Source organism: Pinus tabuliformis, chromosome 6 (assembly GCF_031772625.1).
Source record: "Pinus tabuliformis cultivar Carrire ecotype Pingquan chromosome 6, CPIR1, whole genome shotgun sequence".
Lineage (NCBI taxonomy): Eukaryota > Viridiplantae > Streptophyta > Pinopsida > Pinales > Pinaceae > Pinus > Pinus tabuliformis.
Genome location: NC_142292.1, coordinates 1,765,672,338 through 1,765,692,658, shown reverse-complemented (window position 1 = coordinate 1,765,692,658; position 20,321 = coordinate 1,765,672,338). Strand labels below are relative to the sequence as shown.

Genomic DNA, 20,321 nt, shown 5'->3' with positions numbered 1-20,321 from the left:
GAAACCCTTTCATAAGAAAACCCAGTTGGAAAGTGAGGTTGATTTGCTCTCTTTATTTGAATGGAAAATGGATGCAAGTATACAAAAAATGAGGCATGTGGCCTATGGGCTAATACATTGCACAAATCCTCTCTATTTTCTCTCTCCTTATCCACTCTTCACTTCTTTGTTTATCTATGGAACAAAATGCACCTGAATAAAATGGAAGCCATTTTCCTCCTAGTTACTTGATTATAACACGAGCTGATAGCCTACTACTGGGTAAGTTTGACTCGTTAAACTCTTAAATAGATTTACAATACTCAATATTCTAGAGTATTCTTCATCATGATAATGTGACTAGCACATTTTTCATGAATAATGGGGGTGGACATTGCATCTTCTCAAATTATGGTGGTCAAAATAGGAAGGTCAACTTTTGAGTGACATAACTTTTGCTTACAAACTATGATTGAGGTTATTGTTGATCCATTAAAAAGGTATCTCTATGTAGAATAGAAAAAAAGGAAGGATACTTAAGTAGAAAAAATTTACTCCCAATAAACATCATTTGATGCCTCAAATTGCTCCTAGAATATTTGAGACACTACTTTTCCAAACTAGGTCCCACTGGTAAAAATGGTTTTGTGATCGTCCACGGGGTCTTGGATAGACGGTGATTGGGTGTTGTGTGAAGGCACTCCTTGATGTGAAGTCACTGGTTCAATTCCACGCCCCGATCAGGGTGATATCTTGGACATGATGAAGATGTAATCCTGCCAAGCTTATATATAGATATATATATATATATATATATATATATATATATATATATATATATATATATATATATATATATATATATATAACTCATGTCCACTTGGGTAGCTCAATTGGCAATAGACGTGGAAATGAAGTCTCACCAAACCAGAAGTCTTAGGATCAAATCTTGTGCTATCCCCCCCCGATCGAGGTGAGAAGTTGGACATGATGAAGATGTAGTCCTACCAAGCTTACAAAAAAAGAAATGATCGTGTGATCTAATTCCGCCACCTTTTCCACTCTAAAGGATTCAAGATAAACAATGAATAATATATTGATCTATTCCATATCACTTACATTATTGTTAAGACTCTAGAGTCTTATGTTTATTCTCATGCATTCATATTATAATTTCCTTACACTAGTAATGAAGTTGAATATGAGGCAATAATCTAGGGATTAACCATTTTGGTCAAATGAAAATCACTAACTTGATTTTGATGGGGAATTTATAACTAATTAGAAATCATATCCAGAGGAAATATAAGACCAAGAAAGAACAACTAAAATTTTATGAAAATGGAGTTTGGGATTGTATTCAAGCAATCAACTCTTTTAATATAATATTTGTTCCTCAACAAAATAATAAAAAAGGCTCATTGCTAGTAATTGTTTCTCTCTTCAATTCTAAGACTTCACAAGCCCCTATTTCTTTTTGTGTCAAAACAATTTTCCATCCATCCATAATGGACAATTAAGATTATTAGCAAGTGTTTGATAATGATGAGCATGTTGTAAACTTCCTCTCAACATCACAATCAATGTCTTCAAATGCTTAGAATAATGAAAACTTGTATCCATATATTAACAATGCACAAGTCATCCATCAAATCCAACTTGAAGTTCAAGAGGTAGATTTATTCCAAGGAACAATGTTACTCTCAAATCACCTTTCAGAAGAAATGACGAATTAAGGAAAAATAATCTGACCTTTGAATCTTCTCTTAGAAAAGTACAAGCAATGCAAAAAGTTAACATTGGTTCATTGAAGGATCCAAAATATATTATTTTGGGTACTAATTTTACACATGAGGAAATTAAGTAATGTATTCTCCTCTTTAAGGAGTTTTAGGATGTTTTTGCATGGACCTATAATTGTCTTAAGGCAATGTATGATAAATCCATTTTTTAGCATACTATACCACTCAAAGAATGTTCCATTTTTTTCTAACAAAAGTTAATAATCATCATCCCAAAGTTAAAGACTCAACACAAGTTATAAGTTGAAAAAAGAAGAAGAAAGATGGTATATTTTTTTCACTCAAGCATTAAGAGTGGATCTACAATTCAGTGGTTATTAGAAAACAAAAGTGGAGAAATTAACCTTTTGTTGATTCTCGTGATTTAAAATAAGTATCGATAAATGATAATTATCCATTACGAAATATGCAAATGTTGTTACAACAAGTAACTGGTTCCACATTGATGTCTATATTAAACGGATTCTCTGGATACAATCACATACTTGTTGTTGAAGAAGACAAGCATAAAACTACTTTTATAACACATTAGGGAACATTTATCTATGTTCATATATTTGTTGGATTAAAAAATACTAGTGCCATTTTTTAGAAAGCTATGGACTTCATCTTCAAAGGCATGATAAAAATAATAACAGTAGATTATCAAAATGCCTTGATTAATCATTTTAAATTGAGTAATCATCATCTAAAACATCATAAGTAAGTTTTCTAGAAATGCAAAATATATGGTATATCTCTTAATCTCAAATAAAGTTTATCCATAGTGTTAAAAGGAAAGTCTTTAGGACATATTGTAAGCAAAGAAGGAATTTAATATCGATCTAGAATGAATTAAAGTTATTAATGATCTAAAGCCACCTACAACACATAAAGGAGTGTAACAATTTGTAGGAAAATAAATTTTGTTCGAATATTTGTTCCAAATTATACATCAATAATAAAACCAATATATAATTTGTTCGATAAAGATTAATTCTTTGAATGGAATCATCAAACATGAGTCACCTTTTCAAATATAAAACAAGCAATCACTACTACCCATATCCTAATAAGCCTTGATTTGGATAAAGATATCATATTGCAGTCATTTGTTTAAGAAGAAACTAGCATTGCTATGGTTACCTAAAAGAATAAAAAAGAAGAAGAACCTCCTATTTCTTTTATGAGAAATGCCTTCCATGATTATGAGCTAAAGTACTCTTGTCTAGAAAAATAAGATTTTTGTTTAGTCAAATTTAGTTCCTACTTTAGAAATTAAATCCTTTCATCTCATGTGATTTCATTTGTATCACATACTCTTATGAAGATGATGTTCAAATAACTATTTAGAGAAGGAAGACAAACAAATTAATCAGCTGAATTACAAGAATATGATATTGAAATCAAACCATTAAAAGAGGTAAAATGACAAGGACCTTGCAAATTGATTACTGGCATTAAAGTTGTAGATATTAATCCTCCTCTTTAAAATGTGATTCTTCACAAGATCCTACCATATCAAGATCTCAATGGTATAAGGATATTATATTTTATTTAAAGTTAGGGCAATCTCGAGATGAGATGTCTTCAAAAGAATGGGGATATCTCAAATGAAAAAAATCATTATGTTTTAGTCTTTGGAGTGTTATTCAAAAGAAAGTTTGATGGTATGCTATTAAGATGCTTCAACTCTCTAAAAGCTTTTTAAACACTTTATGAGTTACATGAAGCGGTCTATGACAAACACTTTTCCCGTGTAGTAATATCCATTATAATTATTAGAGTTGGTTTTTATTAGCCAACCATTTTCAAAGATGATTATGCAATGGTTAGAGAATGTGTTCCTTGTTAAAGGATTTCAAGAAAATTGAAAAGAGATGCTATGGCATTAAAATGTATTTTAGTAGAGAGCCATTTTGCACAATGGGCTCTAGATTCAATTGTTGGAAATAATACTGAGGAGGGGGGCGGAGGGGGTGAATCAGTATTATCAAATCAAAAACTTTTTCTTTTCATACTCAAATTTATATACGCTACTTCAATGAAGGTAACTCGCGTGTACACGCAACTGTCTTTAAAGTAACCAGCGTATATCCAGCAAACTTATGATTCAGTTAATTCATCAAATGTTGATCTTTAATCAGTGCATCGGTACTTCATTAACCAGATAAATAGTAACCATGTGCAATAATAACATAATAAACCATCACACATAACCAACACACATGAACACCAAGATTTAAGGTAGAAACCCAATGCAGGACAAAAACCACTTGCTCCTGTCTTTTTTTAATATAAGAAAACCATGTTTACAATATTGTACTGATGCAAACTCATTCCAGTATGAAAGCACCCACTTGTAGAAGGCTACAACCTTCTCTCGTTCTCCAACTTCTACTGGAAGGGAGCTACAACCCCCTAGCTCTTGTACTAGTCGATATGTTTGCTAGTACATAGGCATTGGCCTACAGAAGGCTCCAACCTTCACTCGTTTTCCATGTGCTACTGGAAGGGAGTTCCAACCCCCTAGCTCTTATACTGGTCGAAATGTTTACCAATACACAGGCGCCGGCCTACAGAAGGCTACAACCTTTTCTCTTCCTCCAGGGACCACGTTTCATAAATTTTCAAACTAGATACTCCTGGAACACAACACCACAATCTGAAGGCCATGTTTCATCCAATTTTCATACTAGACCCATTAGCAACATTGAAGCTCAAAATCAATCACTACTGCAATACAACCAATCACTAAAAACCCATCATCGCTGAAGTAAATCATAATCAATCAATCTAAACATTTAGAACACTGTCACTAGAACACAATCACCGGAACATAGAGCAGAACCCAAAACTCTGCATTAACAACCAGAACCAACTGCAACTTCACACATCATATTTCATAATCTATATGCTACTTAGATGTGCCGAACCAACGTGTATACACACTTTTACAAAGCGAACCAGCATATAGATCTTCAAATACTAACTTAAAACTTCACAGCTATTCCAGACTTTAGTCATACCCAAATCACAACATTTACATAATAAAGCATGCGTAAGCAATTAGATCTAGCCCAATCAATATCAGATCATGCAATGATACGTCATTTCAGTTCTTATGACCCTGATCTAACATTATATCCAAGGTGCACAAAATATTTCAAATCATCTCATAATCATAGCCCCTGCGACATAACATATACTTCAGATAGAAGTATTCCTTGAAAACCCATTCACTTGCACACGCTGGCCTAATGATCTTATCCTCCTTATATAGTTTTAGGCCTTTCTCAATACCTCGGAACAAAACCACTTAGGACCAATACCTTGGACCAAAACCTTGATTTTCCATTCCATATGCCCTTTTCCTTTTGTGAAAGTGTGTGTATACGTATATGCTCCTTTTGTTCTGTTAACCCATGTGTATATGCTGCGTGGACAAAGTGAACTGGCGTATACTTCTTAAACCACTCTCTTTCTTTAATCTCTGGAGTCTGATCTGTAATCCTTTGTTGTTAACCTTGCATTGTGAACTCTCATCTATGTGAGTTGCCATCAGAGACAACACTTGTATCATAATGCCAACAATTTACCCCTTTGGACTTGATGGCAACAAAAACACCAAGACACTCTCCCCCTTTGAAATCAAGGGCAAAGGGTGGACCAATATGTTGTCCCCCTTTGACATCAAGGGCAAAGGGTGGACCAATATATTGTCCCCCTTTGATATTCATTATGTTGTCCATGTTCCTCTTGAGCACATGTAGAGTCTGTAGAAATATTTTCCTAAGACCAATGACTCATACATACATCAATCACCCAACCAAGTGGGGATATACCAAATGTTTATACATGACTGAAATAACAATTATTACATCATCCTTCTTATGCATAGTGGGGTTACAAATTAGGTCTTTTCATGACCTTTTCATCAAATGACATACATAACATTTATAACAAGGACTAACAATCTAAACAAGACCATGATAGTCATTAGCAACTATCATACACCATATATGATCTACACCATAAATATTTGTCAGCAGCATCCAGATCAACAACCTGTATATGTCCATCATCAAAAGAGTCACCTGAATCAAAACAACTATGTGGATCAAGAAATATAAGCATCTTCATGTACCAAGATCTTCTAACATAATGCCAACAATGCATTGTTAGAAGCATATGCTCCCCCTGAACCTATGCCAATTGTTCATTGTCAGATCTGATCATTGCAAATATCAGTAAGAATCATCAAGGCATCACATCAACCAATTATTCATCAACTTATTAACAGCTTATGAGGGCCAAAAATACTTCCACATATCATCAACAGACTGTAACCATCATCAATTAGAACATAATAGATAATTGGTAATTGACCAAACCATATTAGACCCCTTTCCCTGAGTCTGTCCCACTGCTTTTTCTTCAAAAACACCATATATGCGACTGTGCAGCTTCTAACTTGCGTATATACGCGACTTCTCTTCATAATAACTATGTATGAGAATTGGAATACTAAATTTTTATACTTTCATCTCCCCCTGGGTCTGTTATGTCTGTAAACTGAGCTATGCCACATCTTTCTGACAACAATTCCTTCTTCTTCAATACCTTAGATTGTGATGATGTTTTCTCCTTTTGGTATGGTGGCCGAAATTTTCTCCTACATTCCTTTGCTCTGTGTCCAAACTTGTTACATGCATAGCATATTACATGTTTCGTATTCCTTCTATCGCAATCAATAGCTTTATGACCAAACATATTGCAAGTAAAACAATATCCCCTAAAGTACCTGGAAACCGATGATCTTTCTGTGTGACGGTCTTGAACCATTCTACTTTTGCATCTGGTTGCAACATGTCCAAACTTATGACATATAAAACATTCAACATTATTTTTTAGTGAAAAGAAACAATTATCCCTTCCATAGTTAGGTGGAAATGTTTTTCTTTGAAGTCTTTCTTTCCATGGTTGTTGATGGGGTTGACCTCTTATCTTCTTGTTGAACATTTCAGGTTTTGCATTGAAGTTCCTTTCCTCATCTTGTGAGCTAGATTCACCTTCATGAAAACCAGGACCAGTCTTTATAATAGGTGAACGTTGAACTTCGATGATTTCATCTAACATTTCCGATGCTTTAGCAAATCTAAGATTCAAAGTCTTTGTCTTCTCAAGTTATTTTCTTAGACTTAGTACTTCACATTCTAACACTTCATTATGTTTGTCCTTTTCAATGAGTTGATGTGTCACTATGTCTATGATTGTATCCTTTTCTGTCAAACTGATTTTGAGTTGACTGATTTCTTTAAGGAAATCTCTCTTTTCTAAGGCATCATTTTCATAGGCCATGAGTAGTTTAATTTCTTGATCATCTTCATCACTATTGGACAAGCCATCACTATCATCATGAGTATAATAACTTCTATTACCTTCTGCAGACATCTTTCCTTTGACATGAGGGCATTTAGCAGCGTAATGACCAACTCTACCACAAGAAAAGCATTTGAATGGTAGCTTACCTCTGAATCTTTTGGAACCCCGTTGAAGCTTCTTGACAAAATTTACCTCATCTTCTTCTTTTGAAATGTGTCCTGATTCATTGTGCTCTTCCTTTTCTTTTCCCTTCGCTAAAGATTTAAAAGCGGCTTCTCTCATATCTGATGGACCTCATTTTCTCATTTCAAAGGCAGTTAGGATTCCATGGAGTTGAGTCACAGTAATAGTTTGAAGATCTTGTTTTTCTTCTATGGCAGACACTTTTAACTCAAATTTAGAAGACAAAGATCTCAAAATTTTCTCAAACAAAGTAGCTTCCTTTATCTCTTCACCCAGATTTCTCATATGATTTACAATCCCATCTACTCACAAGAAATAACTAGAAATACTTTCATCACTATGCATCTTGAGAGTTTCATACTGGATTCTGAGAGTTTGTAGTTTAGCACGTTTTACCTGGGAGTCTCCTTCATAGCTCTGAATGATTCTGTCCCATATTTCCTTGGTTGTGTTGAGCTGCATGACTTTGACAAATTCTGATTCTGATAGACTTCCCATTAAGGCGTTGACAACTTTGGCATTGATTTCATATGCTTTCCTTTCTGCTGGATCCGTGGGGACTACTGCTGGATATTGATATCCCTTTTCCATAATTGCCCAAATATCAGCTCCAAGTGACTAAAGATAAGCTCTAGCTTGTGTTTTCCAATATACCAAGTTGTTCCCATTGAAGATTGGTGGTCTGATAGAACCCATGCCTTCGTGATTGTTCATTTTGAAAGATCTTCCTTCAAGCGATCAAGCTTCTTCTGAAGGACCGGCTCTGATACCAATTGTTGGAAATAATACTAAGAGGGGGGGTGAATCAGTATTATCAAATCAATAACTTTTTCTTTTCATACTCAAATTTATATACGCTACTTCAATGAAGGTAACTCGCGTGTACATGCAACTGTATTTAAAGTAACTAGCGTATATTATCCGACAAACTTGTGATTCAGTTAATTCATCAAATGTTGATCTTTAATCAGTGCAACAATACTTCATTAACAAGATAAACAGTAACCATGTGTAATAAAAATAGAATAAACCATCACACATAAGCAACACACATGAACAACAAGATTTAGGGTGGAAACCCAATGCGGGACAAAAACCACTTGTTGTTGTCTTCTTTTAATATAAGAAAACCTGTTTACAATCTTGTACTAGTGCAGACTCATTCCAGTATGCAGGCACCCACCTACAAAAGGCTACAACCTTCTCTCATTCTCTAACTTCTACTGGAAGGTATCTACAACCCCATAGCTCTTGTACTAGCTGATTCGTTTACTAGTACATAGGCATCGACCTATAGAAGGCTCCAACCTTCACTCGTTTTCCAGCTGCTACTGGAAGGGAGATCCAACCCCCTGACTCTTGTACTGGCTGAAATGTTTACCAATACTTAGGCGCCAGCCTACAGAAGGCTAAGACCTTCTCTCTTCCTCCAGGGACACGTTTCATAAATTTTCAAACTGGATACTCCTGGAACACAACACCACAATTTGAAGGCCACGTTTCATCCAATTTTCATACTGGACCCATCAACAACATTGAAGCTCAAAACCAATCACTACTGCAATACAACCAATCATTGAAAACCCATCATCACTGAAGCAAATAAAAATCAATCAATTTGAACATTTAGAACATTGTCACCAAAACACAGAGTAGAACCCAGAACTCTGCATTAACAACCAGAACCAACTACAACTTCACACATCATATTTCATAATGTATATGCTACTTAGATGTGTCGAACCAGCGTGTATACATGCTTTTACCAAAGCAAACTAGTGTATAGATCTACAAATACTAACTTAAAACTTCATAGCTATTCCAAACTTCAGTCATACCCAGATCATAACATTTACAGAATAAAGCATGCGTAAGAAATCGATCTAGCCCAATCAACATTAGATCATGTAATGATAAGTCATTTCAGTTTTTATGACCCTGATCTAACATTGTATCCAAGGTGCAAAAAATATTTCAGATCATCTCATAATCATAGCCCCTACAACATAACATATACTTCAGATAGAAGTATTCCTTGGAAACCCATTCACTTGCACACTCTGGCCTAATGATATTCTCCTCCTTATATAGTTTTAGGCTTTTCTCAATCCCTCCTACAAAAACCACTTAGGACCAATACCTTGGACCAAAACCTTGATTTTCCATCCCATACGCACTTTTCCTTCTGTGAAAGTGCATGTATTCGTATACGCTCCTTTTGTTCTGTTAACCTGCGTGTATGCTCTGCTTGGACAAAGTGAACCGACGTATACTTCTTAAACCACTCTCTTTCTTCAATCTCTGGAGTCTGATCTGTAATCCTTTACTGTTAAACTGTTGCACTGTGAATTTCATCTATGTGAGTTGCCATCAAGGACAACACCTGTATCATAATGCCAACATAAATTGATCCCATAAATCCAAAATATAGTAAGGTTATATAATATATTATGACCACCCTTGATTATTTTACAAAAATGGCCTAAAGTTGCAACATTGAAAGTTGATAAGTTCCAACAACTCATTCATTTCTTGGAGGAAAACATCTTGTCCAAAATGGTGTTCCACAAAAACAATATAACAAATAATGGTTATATTTGTATAAGATCAAAATTCACCAAGTTTTTTGGAACATATGGTATTTTAAAGGGACAATCATATAATTATTATCCATAAAGTAATGGCCTAGCTAAGTCAACAAGAAAATATCTAATACAAATCCTTCAAAAAATGATCCCAACAAATCAGAGGCACTGGAATAAAAAATTTAAAATGGCTCTTTTGTAAAATAGGATCACTTCCAAAGGAAGTATGGGTCACATACCTTATACTCATGTGTATGAAAAAGAAGCTAGGTTTCTTGTACATTTAGAACTCAATGCATTATCCATTGCTACACAAATTAAAGATGAAGATGAAGTAACACACCTGTAGGAATGCTATGGTCAGTTGATTCAACTGGAAGAATAAACAACACAATCTATGAGAGACATGCATAAAATACATCATGCAACTTGATTTGCTCCATGATGAAAGACATTTACAAGGGCTAGTTAGTTTTTTTGTGGGACAAACAAAACAAAATCCATCCCTTCATTCTAAGTTTGAAGCTCTCTGAATTCGACCATACCAAATTGAAAAGGTGTGTGGTTTTAATTCTTATCTTCTCAAATATATCAATGGAACAATTGAAAATTTGCATATAAATGGGAAACATATCAAACACTTCTTCATTTAAATGCTCTATCATTTCTCATATATATAGATTTTATTTTATTTCTTTCTTCCCTCGTCATTTTCTCTTCTATACACTTACCCTAATTTCTTCACTCATTATTTTCACTTTTCTTTTTAAATCCATTTCCCAAAAAGACAAGGCCTTTTGGATTCTCAACAACCCACAAGGGGTCACTTTATATAATAGGATTCAAATATTGATCAATGTATGTACATCCTTGTGATTCAATTTTCCTTTTTCTTCATTAAGTGTTAATTCTATGTATCACCCCTTAGTTTCTTCAAACCTTAGAAAATGTGGAAGAAAACCATCCAAATTTCTCCACACAAACCCACTCCACATGATACATTTCCACAAAAATATACTTAGAAAATTCCAACTGTAAATACAGAGAATACTATTTCCCATTTTCTACACTCTGCAACCTTTATATTTCCCATATTTCACATTGCTCCAACATTTATTAATTTCTATGAGAATGTAGAGATTTCCATGAACTAACTACATATTCCCTTATTGCACAGTGGACAACACCTATTCATTTTCATGAGAATGTCGAGATTTACATCAACCAACTTCCACATATCCCAAACTCTGCAATTTTGCATAACTCCAACACTAAGCGCTTTTAACAAGCTTTGTGAGATGAAAAATACTATTGACAAGAAAATTTCCCCACATCTCTGCAAAATTCCATTGTGCCCTCCACATTCCTCAAATTCCACTCCCTAACTTTTCAAATTGAGTATCTTGATGCTATGTAAAGCACTCTTTTCAAAGTGAAATAAAGTCTCATTGCCAACATGGTTTTCACATATTTGAAAGATATTATCAGTAAAGAAGCCATCATATTTGCATTCATACTTCATAGGAAGGTGGCAGATGTGATTAATAAATGGCCTTTTTGAGCACATACACTTTTATGAAAAGTTGAAGACTAATTCAATGAAATTTAATATTGTTAAGTCCTCATTAAATTATTATCATTGTATAGTCATTGTCAAATCTATTGAATATTGTTTAAAAAGGAAGAAGATGGAAAATAAAATAAAGCAACCATTCTATGAGGATATTATCAATATTCTGAGACAAGAGAACTATAACTTTCATTGGTCTATTCCATAGAAATGGTATTCAAAAGTTTCACAAGACATCATAGACACTAACAATGTTTGGACCTCCATAAATAGAAAAATTTCTCTACATGCCTTAAATTTTCCACTTCAAAGAGTTAGATTTTTGGCGTGTAGATAAATTTGATACAAAGTGAAGGCTCATACAACTTTAGGAATGTGGTAGAACCCTTGTTCCATTAAATTCAAGTATTTAAAAAAAAATACTATGACTTTCTACTTCAAATAAAACTCTTAAGTTGTTTGAAGTGAATCATTTTATGGGTGCTCAAGGTGGATAAACCAATCCTCTTAAGAATTTCTTATCTAGTTTTCCAATATGTCAATGAATCTTTCCATGATATAGGCATATTCAGTCACAAATCCATTTAGGGAATTTGCATGGTTGTTTTGCACAAATCATGAGTCAAAACTCAATGACCAACAAACAAAGATATATTCTTTATTTTCTCAGCTGTAACTATGTACATCAAAGAGCCATGTTGATAGGGCTTGTATAATTTCAAATGATTTTTGCTAGCAATTGGGAGAATCTCATAAATAAAGAGGTTCCTCGTGACCTCTTATCTAGTTTATGCTTTATTATATTATAATTCATTTAAATATTTAGCTCAATTGTTAAATATTGACTTCAACTAGGACCCTGTTCAATTTTGGTATCCATATTTATGGAGTCATAAAGCCTTATTCTACTTCTATCAAGTTCGTAATTATTTTGTTACAACATTCTAAAAAATGATTATTGATTCTACAGTGGATAGGTTCTTTCAAACATCCCATAACTTTCTACTTGGCAAAGGAATATTTGAATACTAGGAGGAATACTCTTATATCATATTATTTGGGTTTGAAGGAAAGCCTTTTCTCCTTCCATATTTTATTTACAGTAAATTTTTTGTAATAGAGATTTATAGAGATTACAAACCCTAGGCTCATTTCTTCAACAAGAAAAAGAAAACACAATTTATTTTAATGCCTTTTCAATTTCAAGGCATAAGGATAAGAACTGTATCTCAACTAAGTAAGGTTAATTCATATTTTGATTCTTTCAAAATGAAAGAGGCCCAATCCTATCATGGTTTCACCCCTAAATGTGTTTTCTCAGACCATATGATGTCAATTGGTTATGGTTCAACTTTTAATAAGTATTTACAATTAAGTGAAGGAGCAGACGAAAAGAAGGAATTGAATTGGAAGTTTCTTTATTGCAAAGCCAATGTTTGTAGAACCATCATCCACTCTCAAACCTAATAAGTTTATTGAAGAACTGGTTGAATCAAGTTCAAGGGTAAAAGTGGCTTCAAGTTTATTAATTGGAATAAGGAAATATGTTGTAGATAATATCAACAAATAATTCACCATGATTTTCAAAGCTTGGGAACTTACTACAAGTTCTATTACTCTTTCTACTAGAATTTCACCTTTATGAAATATCTAGAAAAGGATTCGGAGAATGATAAACACTTCTATAAAGATGTTGTAGCAACTTTTGTTTTTAATGTTTTAATCATGAATGAGCTTAAAAGTAAGGAACCAAATGTTCCATCAAAGAATAGACTCATAGTATATAAATTTTAAGGTCTAAAATGGGGCTCCTAAAGAATATTATAAAATAATAGTGGAAATAATAAAATAGGATTAGATTACATCATCAAATTTTAGAGGGAAGAAAGAAAAAAATACTTTTTTCAACTTATTTCCCTACTGTTTTACTCAAATTTCAAGAGAGAGCACTCGTTGGATGCATAATTTAATTCATTATCCGAGGAGTACCCATGTTGCATATGGACCCTGCTACATGAAAAATGTGATTGAAATCATGTTTTTTTTTTTTTTTTCATGTATCATGGTCCATTGAAAGTATGTAACATGGGTACTCCTTAGACGAAGAATTAAATTCCGCATCTAATGAGTGCTCCCACTTGAAATTTGAGTAAAATCCTAGGGAGATAAGTTGAAAACATGAGTTGAAAAAATAGTTTTGTTTTTATTTTTTTACTTTTTTATTCCAAAAATGGTGAATCATCCCCCATGGTTAACATCATCATCTTGAATTTGATTCTTATAAAATTAATTTTGGTTGTACATTTTTGTTTTGCTGCCCATTTTAGACCTCAAAATTTTTATAATGAACAACTACAAACATGATGTTTGGAAAGAATTTATGTGATTGGTCAACTAATTTCTAAATATGATGCCATCAAAATTAAAAAAAGTGAATTATTATTTTAAATAACTGACATAGTAAAGGAATTGGATGACCCACCTCTAATAAATGGATGCCATAGGAACCATATGCAAGAATGATTAGATATACTTAAAATCTCTTAGGAAAATGATTTTAATAGTATCATTGACTTTTCTAAAGGGGAAATTAAATGGTGGTTGGTTGAGTTTGTTAGCAAAACAAAATACCAATAAAATATTATCCATAAGATTGGCTTTGAGTTAAAAATATTGAATATGAGTTACCAACCTCTTGTGTGAAGCATGAAGTGACGATAGTGTTGTTATAATAACACATTGAAGAATGGATGAACAATGCACTACAAAAGATAAATAATGATGCCCGAGATTCAAAAAGTGATTACAACACTTATGATTTCTCAAAGTTCAACATCAAAGGGAAGATTTCGTGAACAAAGAAACAACTTTTTCCAACATAGTAAGTGAATAATTTCTCTAAAATCTCCTTTCTTATTTAGTAATCATCCAACCTCGCATTACAAAGACATTTGAATACTTAAGATCAACTCCTAATTGTATTGTCATTTTTTCTTCTAGGGCTTCTCCATCTCTGTATATGGTCCACGTGAGCCCCATCTTTGTCTACTAGGATGAATGCTTTCTTATTTTCTCGAATATTATGATTTTTTAAAGATGTTATATTTAATATTTTTTAAGGTTCCCTATACAACTCCCAAGACCTCATAGTTAGTTTTATCTCTAAATTTGGGTTTAAAGCATAAGATTTTAAGTATGTGTATCCTTAAATATTTTTGAGTCAAATGAAATGATCATTTAAAGTTCTATGTAAATGTGGCTAATCTCCTTTCATCTAGTTAAATGATATGTTGTAGTTTGTTTTTCTATATTGGAAACAACATGTTATGAATGTGTCATCTCTCAAATCTTTATTTTATTTTAATCTATTATAAATATCATTTTCAATACCTATTTCATTTCCAAGCCTAATATATCAAACATTTTTTTGCAAAGTAACCTTGAGTTTATCTTAGGCATTTTATTTTATTTCTTATAAATTAGAGGACTGCCACCTCTTAAAAAACAAAACAAAAAGAGAATATTACACTATTATGTTATCTCTAAAACTTAAAGTAGTCTAAGATATCAACATGTTCCATGCCACAACGGTTCCAAATTCCACATAACCGACATCCTATATATTTAGTCATGTAGTTACTCAGTATGTTACACACGATTGAAGATCTTGAGGGTATGCATAAAAATTACACAAGCTTACCATGACAAGTGATTTACTTTAGCCATCCAAGCATAATGTACCTCTTTATGTTAAAAGTTCAATTGTCATCCTTTCAATACTAAATTAGATATAAGCTTATCATGACAAGTGATTTACTTTCACCATCCAAGCATAATGTACCTCTTTATGTTAAAAGTTCAATGGTCATCCTTTCAATACTAAATTCGATATAAGCTTATCATGACAAGTGATTTTCTTTCACCATCCAAGCATAATGTACCTCTTTATGTTAAAAGTTCAATTGTCATCATTTCAATACTTAATTAGATGCTATAAAGGATCAATCACATAGTCATTACATATTTTTTTCCAAGGTTTTATGAGCAACAAGCAAGGACAATAAAACAAGGCAACCTTGATGGCATTTCCATCAATTTGATAACATAGGCTAATGTGCAAACACGTTAATTAAGTCAGGGTTACTAATTTTGATAATTTCCTAGTTAGCTCATCCCCTTTGAATATTTGGCCAAATGGAATTAATTGAGGACACGATACAACTTTATTTGAAATTGATTCCATAAACTTAAAATCATTTCTTTAAGCAACAACCTAGATGACATTGCAATTATAATTCTTAGAATCATATGCATATATAATTTTTATAGTCAAGTGTATATCTACTCTTCCAAGCAAATGCATAAATATCTCTTACAATCAATGTGAAAATAAGTCATAAACAAAATAGATCGAGTTGTTGGATGTTTTCCAAACATTATAAGAGCATGCATTTGAACGTCCCAACCAACTAACTAAGGTTGAACCATTTTCCATCCAACCATAGGCTTAGATGCACTAGTCCTCTCAACAATTGTTTACACCCTAGCTAGAACATGATAGGACAAGGGCAAATTTGGGTGACTCAACAAAAATGGGAGTTTAATGACTTCTCACAAATATACTTATGACTGGGAATTCTTTCCCTCATGGATATGGAAATTTTTCTTGAAATTTAAAAACATTGGCGAATCTCACTAATCCCTAATATGCAAACTATAAAATGTTTATTGATATATTTGTAAAATTATTCAAATTTATAATGATTTTATATACAGTATCTATATAATGTTAGCGATTTGGACAAACATTAGCCCCCAAAATTTTCCATCTAAATCCCTACACCCATAATCATATTTTATCACACCCACTCATGCACATATATAGACTTACTTACCTCTTCCCATCTCATCCCATCTCATCCACATGTGTAGGTCCCTCTTCCCATCCATATACTCACCCTTCAATTTTATAATCACAATTCACTAAGACATATTCTTCCATGAAAACAAATTTATAAAAAGGTGATTTGCCCCACTCAATCCTCCTTAAGGTACTCATCCTATTCTCTCACAATGGTGGAAGGTGGTACTTCCACCTATTGCATTCCATGATTCTTTGTGAAAGTCAACCAAAAAAAAGTGGAGAGTAATTCAACCAATTTTATTTAGGTAACAAAATAATTATTAAAAAAAACTAGCAGTTGTGTGGCAAACTTAACGCCTCATCGTCTCCCTGACTATTCACTATTTAAAAAATCATACGTATTCATGTTTCAATTAATTGCTGATATTTTATTATTAAATAAAAATTATAATGTCTACAATATCATATGTTTATATCAATTATGATATCTCATATATTTAAACATGTTAAAAATAATTAAATTAAATCTTCAATAAGAAAGTCAAATGGATATGTTACATGTACTAGATTTCTTTATATTTTTGTGTGGTTTATGATTTGAATGTTGATATTTAAATTTTCAGGTCATTTAATATTCATCAATTTTTACCAAAATTAAAATTAAATATTGAATATCAAAAAACTTTGAATATTGAATAGTGGGTCATAGGAAAAGCTTCGACTTCCGAGAGAACAAGATATCGAACCTTTTGGTTCCACGTGAGAAGTTGGAGCTTTTTTGGGATGAGTGAGGAGTTTTTTTAAGTCGTTTTTGGAGGTGGAGGAATTGTCAGGACTGTTAAAAAGTGAGTGAAATTTGAATAAAAATTTCAAAAAATATTATAGAAGCAGTATCTGAATCATGTTTTTTTTATAGTAGAAATAAATTCAACACCATCAAAATTTTCTAAAACACTTCAAATTATAAAATTTAACCACTTTTATTTAAATTTACAAAAAAAATTACCAATTTTTTTCAAGATATAATCAAAATTTCCATAACTTTCCGGGAAAAAAACATAATTCTTATACCACAGCTTTTTTTTGGGTTCACAATGAATAGCCCATTACTAAAACTTAAATCGTAAGCAATTCGGAACCGAACCCGCTAGCGATTTAACATGTTAATTCGAAAATCGAATATAGGGTTTGCTGCCAATGAGCGGTCATATTCTTCACTCACAACAGTTGTCTTAAACCGCTACGTAATGAGGGAGCATTCGGCCTCTCAGAGCTGTTAAGACTTGCTCCGCTGGTGGATATCTTGTTTTTTTTTCTCTTTTAGTAAATATATGAGGTTTAGAGCATGTTTTCCTCTCTATAAATTAGGTCTTAATTTTTATTATGACAGTTATCTTCTTAAACCAGTAGAGGTCTGTGTAATAAGGGCTCCTCAGAGTTCTTAAGACTTACTCTATTTGTGAATATCTTGTCCTTTTTCTTTTCTTTTAATTATTAGTAAACATCTCGAATTTTCTTTTTTAGTAAATATATGAGGTCTAGAGCATGTTTTCCTTTCTAAAAATCAGGTCATAATTTTTATTCACAAAACAGTTATCTTCTTTAACCAGTAGAGGTCTGTGTAATAAGGGCTCTTCAGAGTTCTTAAGACCTAATCTATTTGTAAATATCTTGTTTTTTCTTTTTTTTAATTATTAGTAAACATTTGAAGTTTAGAGTTTGTTTTTTTTTTTCTATAAATTAAATTATAATCAGACATCTAAATCATAAATTTCTTAATTTTCACTCATTTCATACTACTTCGATCACCAATTAAACTGCAACCAAAACATCCCTATCCTCTTCTTAATTTTCACTCATTTCATATTACTTCTTTCACCAATTAAACTGCGACCAAAACATCCCTATCCTCTTCGTTATTTTTACCCGAATTTGATATTAATACTTAACCATCAATAAATTGCGGTAGTCTGACAAAAACATGAAGCAATGATAATATGCCACGGTAGTTATCAGGTAGCACCAAGAATCATACAGTTTGGCCGCTCTGTTTCAAATCCTGTTATCCATGTTTTCATTTTTTTCGGATTCAAAACCTGTACACAACTTCGCTCTTGACACTGTTCAGCCTTATTGCTAGTTTCGGCTTCGATTTTACTGAAATGGTCACATTGAATGGGTTATCTCATTAAAATTCATTAAAATCGCTGAAGACTATTAATATAGTCTCCACGTATTAATTGCTTTCATAGCTCAGTTTTTCAGAGCACCCAGTCAGTTAGAGAATAGAACCAACCAGTCAATAAATTGCTTTCATAGCTCAGTTGGTTAGAGCACCCGTTTAGTAAGCGGGAGGTCATGAGTTCAACTCTCATTGAAAGCATATAACCCAGTCCTTGACAGAGGGACGGTACTTTAACTGAAGGAACGCACGTTTATAATGGAGTTTTAGACATTTATGTTTTGATATAACATCAAAATTTGGTTCTGAATTTCGTCCTGCGTAATGTTCCACAGGGACACGACGTTCTGTCAAACAGTTGGCGTGCAACTTCTGTGTTCCCACATTTAGTGTACATACTCAGCAGGGAATTTCCCACAAAGACATCTGTTTCAAACCCAGCCCTGATTATATGACCATGAATCTCCGTACCCTCTTGCAGCATCGATAGGTTGGCACATGCCTTGAGAACCAGAGGAAAAGTGAATTTATCTCGCTGGATATTGGGCCGTTGTCTCATCTGGCAATAGAGTTGGAAAACCTCCACACAGCATCCCTTCTTAGCATGTTCTCTTATCATCACATTCCATACGAAAACATTTGGTTTTTCTACTGTGTCAAAAAGTAATTGTGCCTCCTTCATATTTCCCCTCTGGGCATATATGCTCACAAGTTTACTAAGTAGGGAGATGTCAGGCTCATATCCAGTTATGAGAATGTGGGCTGAACCTGCATCATTGCTTTCAGGTTTGGTAGACGCCTGTTGCAGGAGAGAAGCATAAATATTGTGCAGCTCAGACTTCTCCAATGTGTTTCGTCTGTAATGAGCATTGTTCTGCATGGAACAGATTTGGCATTCTATTACGGTGGTGCCATAAGCATGAGCATCTGTGGAAAAGCAGAAACGTTCAATCGTTGGAGTTATTTTGAATTGAGAAATCATCATGACAATGAGGATGTGAATGAATAGAATTTCAGTGTACAGAGCCATATGGAGAAGGTTTAGGCCATCAGTATCATGGGAATGGATAGATGAATCCATAAAAAAACAAACTTTTGGAGATTCTTTATTGCATGAAGGGCCTCTACCTAGATCAAAACTATTCTTTTCAGCCCCTTTTCCAAAGCATTAAACTATTATTTGTTTCTTTCACACAGATTTCCTTTGAACATGTTTATAAAGATTAAAATGACCAAACACACACTCACCAAAGCTGGATTGGCATTAGACAAGATATGCTAGGAAATTAAGGAAGATTAGCAAATATCATTGACAAAATATTTTCATGCATCCTAGCTTAGATTGAGGCCTATCTTATTATGTTTTATGCAACGACTTCATGATCTTTTCTAAGACTCTTATGGTTTACTTAAGATCACCTTAAGAATATTTTGAGATCATTTTTATTCTTAATTAACTTTATGAATTAAATCTAGTTTTCGAGGGAATATCATTGATGGGTAAGCCAAAAACCCAAGAGAATGAGAATGAGGAGGATGTTGATGGTGATATAGGATGAGTAATAAGAGTTCCTAATTAGCTCCATGAATTAAATCTAGTTTTTGATGCAGGAGCATTGATGGGTAAGCCAAAAACCCAAGAGAATGAGGAAGATGATGATGGTGATACAAGAGGAATAACAGGAACATGTATTCAAAGTTGTGATGGGGAATGGTTGATGAACCATGTACGAGAAAGAGTTTCCTAAAGAATTGACAAACACATTGGTTGATTACCCATATATTTCTGTGG

The 20,321-nt window shown here is 33.2% G+C and overlaps 1 protein-coding gene and 1 non-coding gene across 2 annotated transcripts; one reads left to right on the top strand and one right to left on the bottom strand.

Annotated features, from left to right (window-relative positions):
* The first annotated feature begins 18,656 nt into the window (after positions 1 to 18,656).
* On the top strand, positions 18,657 to 18,730 carry TRNAT-AGU (transfer RNA threonine (anticodon AGU)). The gene has a single exon. It is a non-coding gene; the product is annotated as a tRNA-Thr (tRNA).
* Positions 18,731 to 18,821: 91 nt separating this feature from the next.
* Positions 18,822 to 19,559, bottom strand: LOC149266013 (pentatricopeptide repeat-containing protein At3g12770-like). The gene has a single exon (XM_089406786.1). The coding sequence runs from the start codon at positions 19,557 to 19,559 to the stop codon at positions 18,822 to 18,824; it is 738 nt and encodes a 245-aa protein (XP_089262912.1).
* Between the last annotated feature and the right edge of the window lie 762 nt (positions 19,560 to 20,321).

Excerpts from the sequence above, each read along its gene's own strand:
- LOC149266013 (XM_089406786.1), bottom strand. The coding sequence starts at position 19,559 with ATGGCTCTGTACACTGAAATTCTATTCATTCACATCCTCATTGTCATG.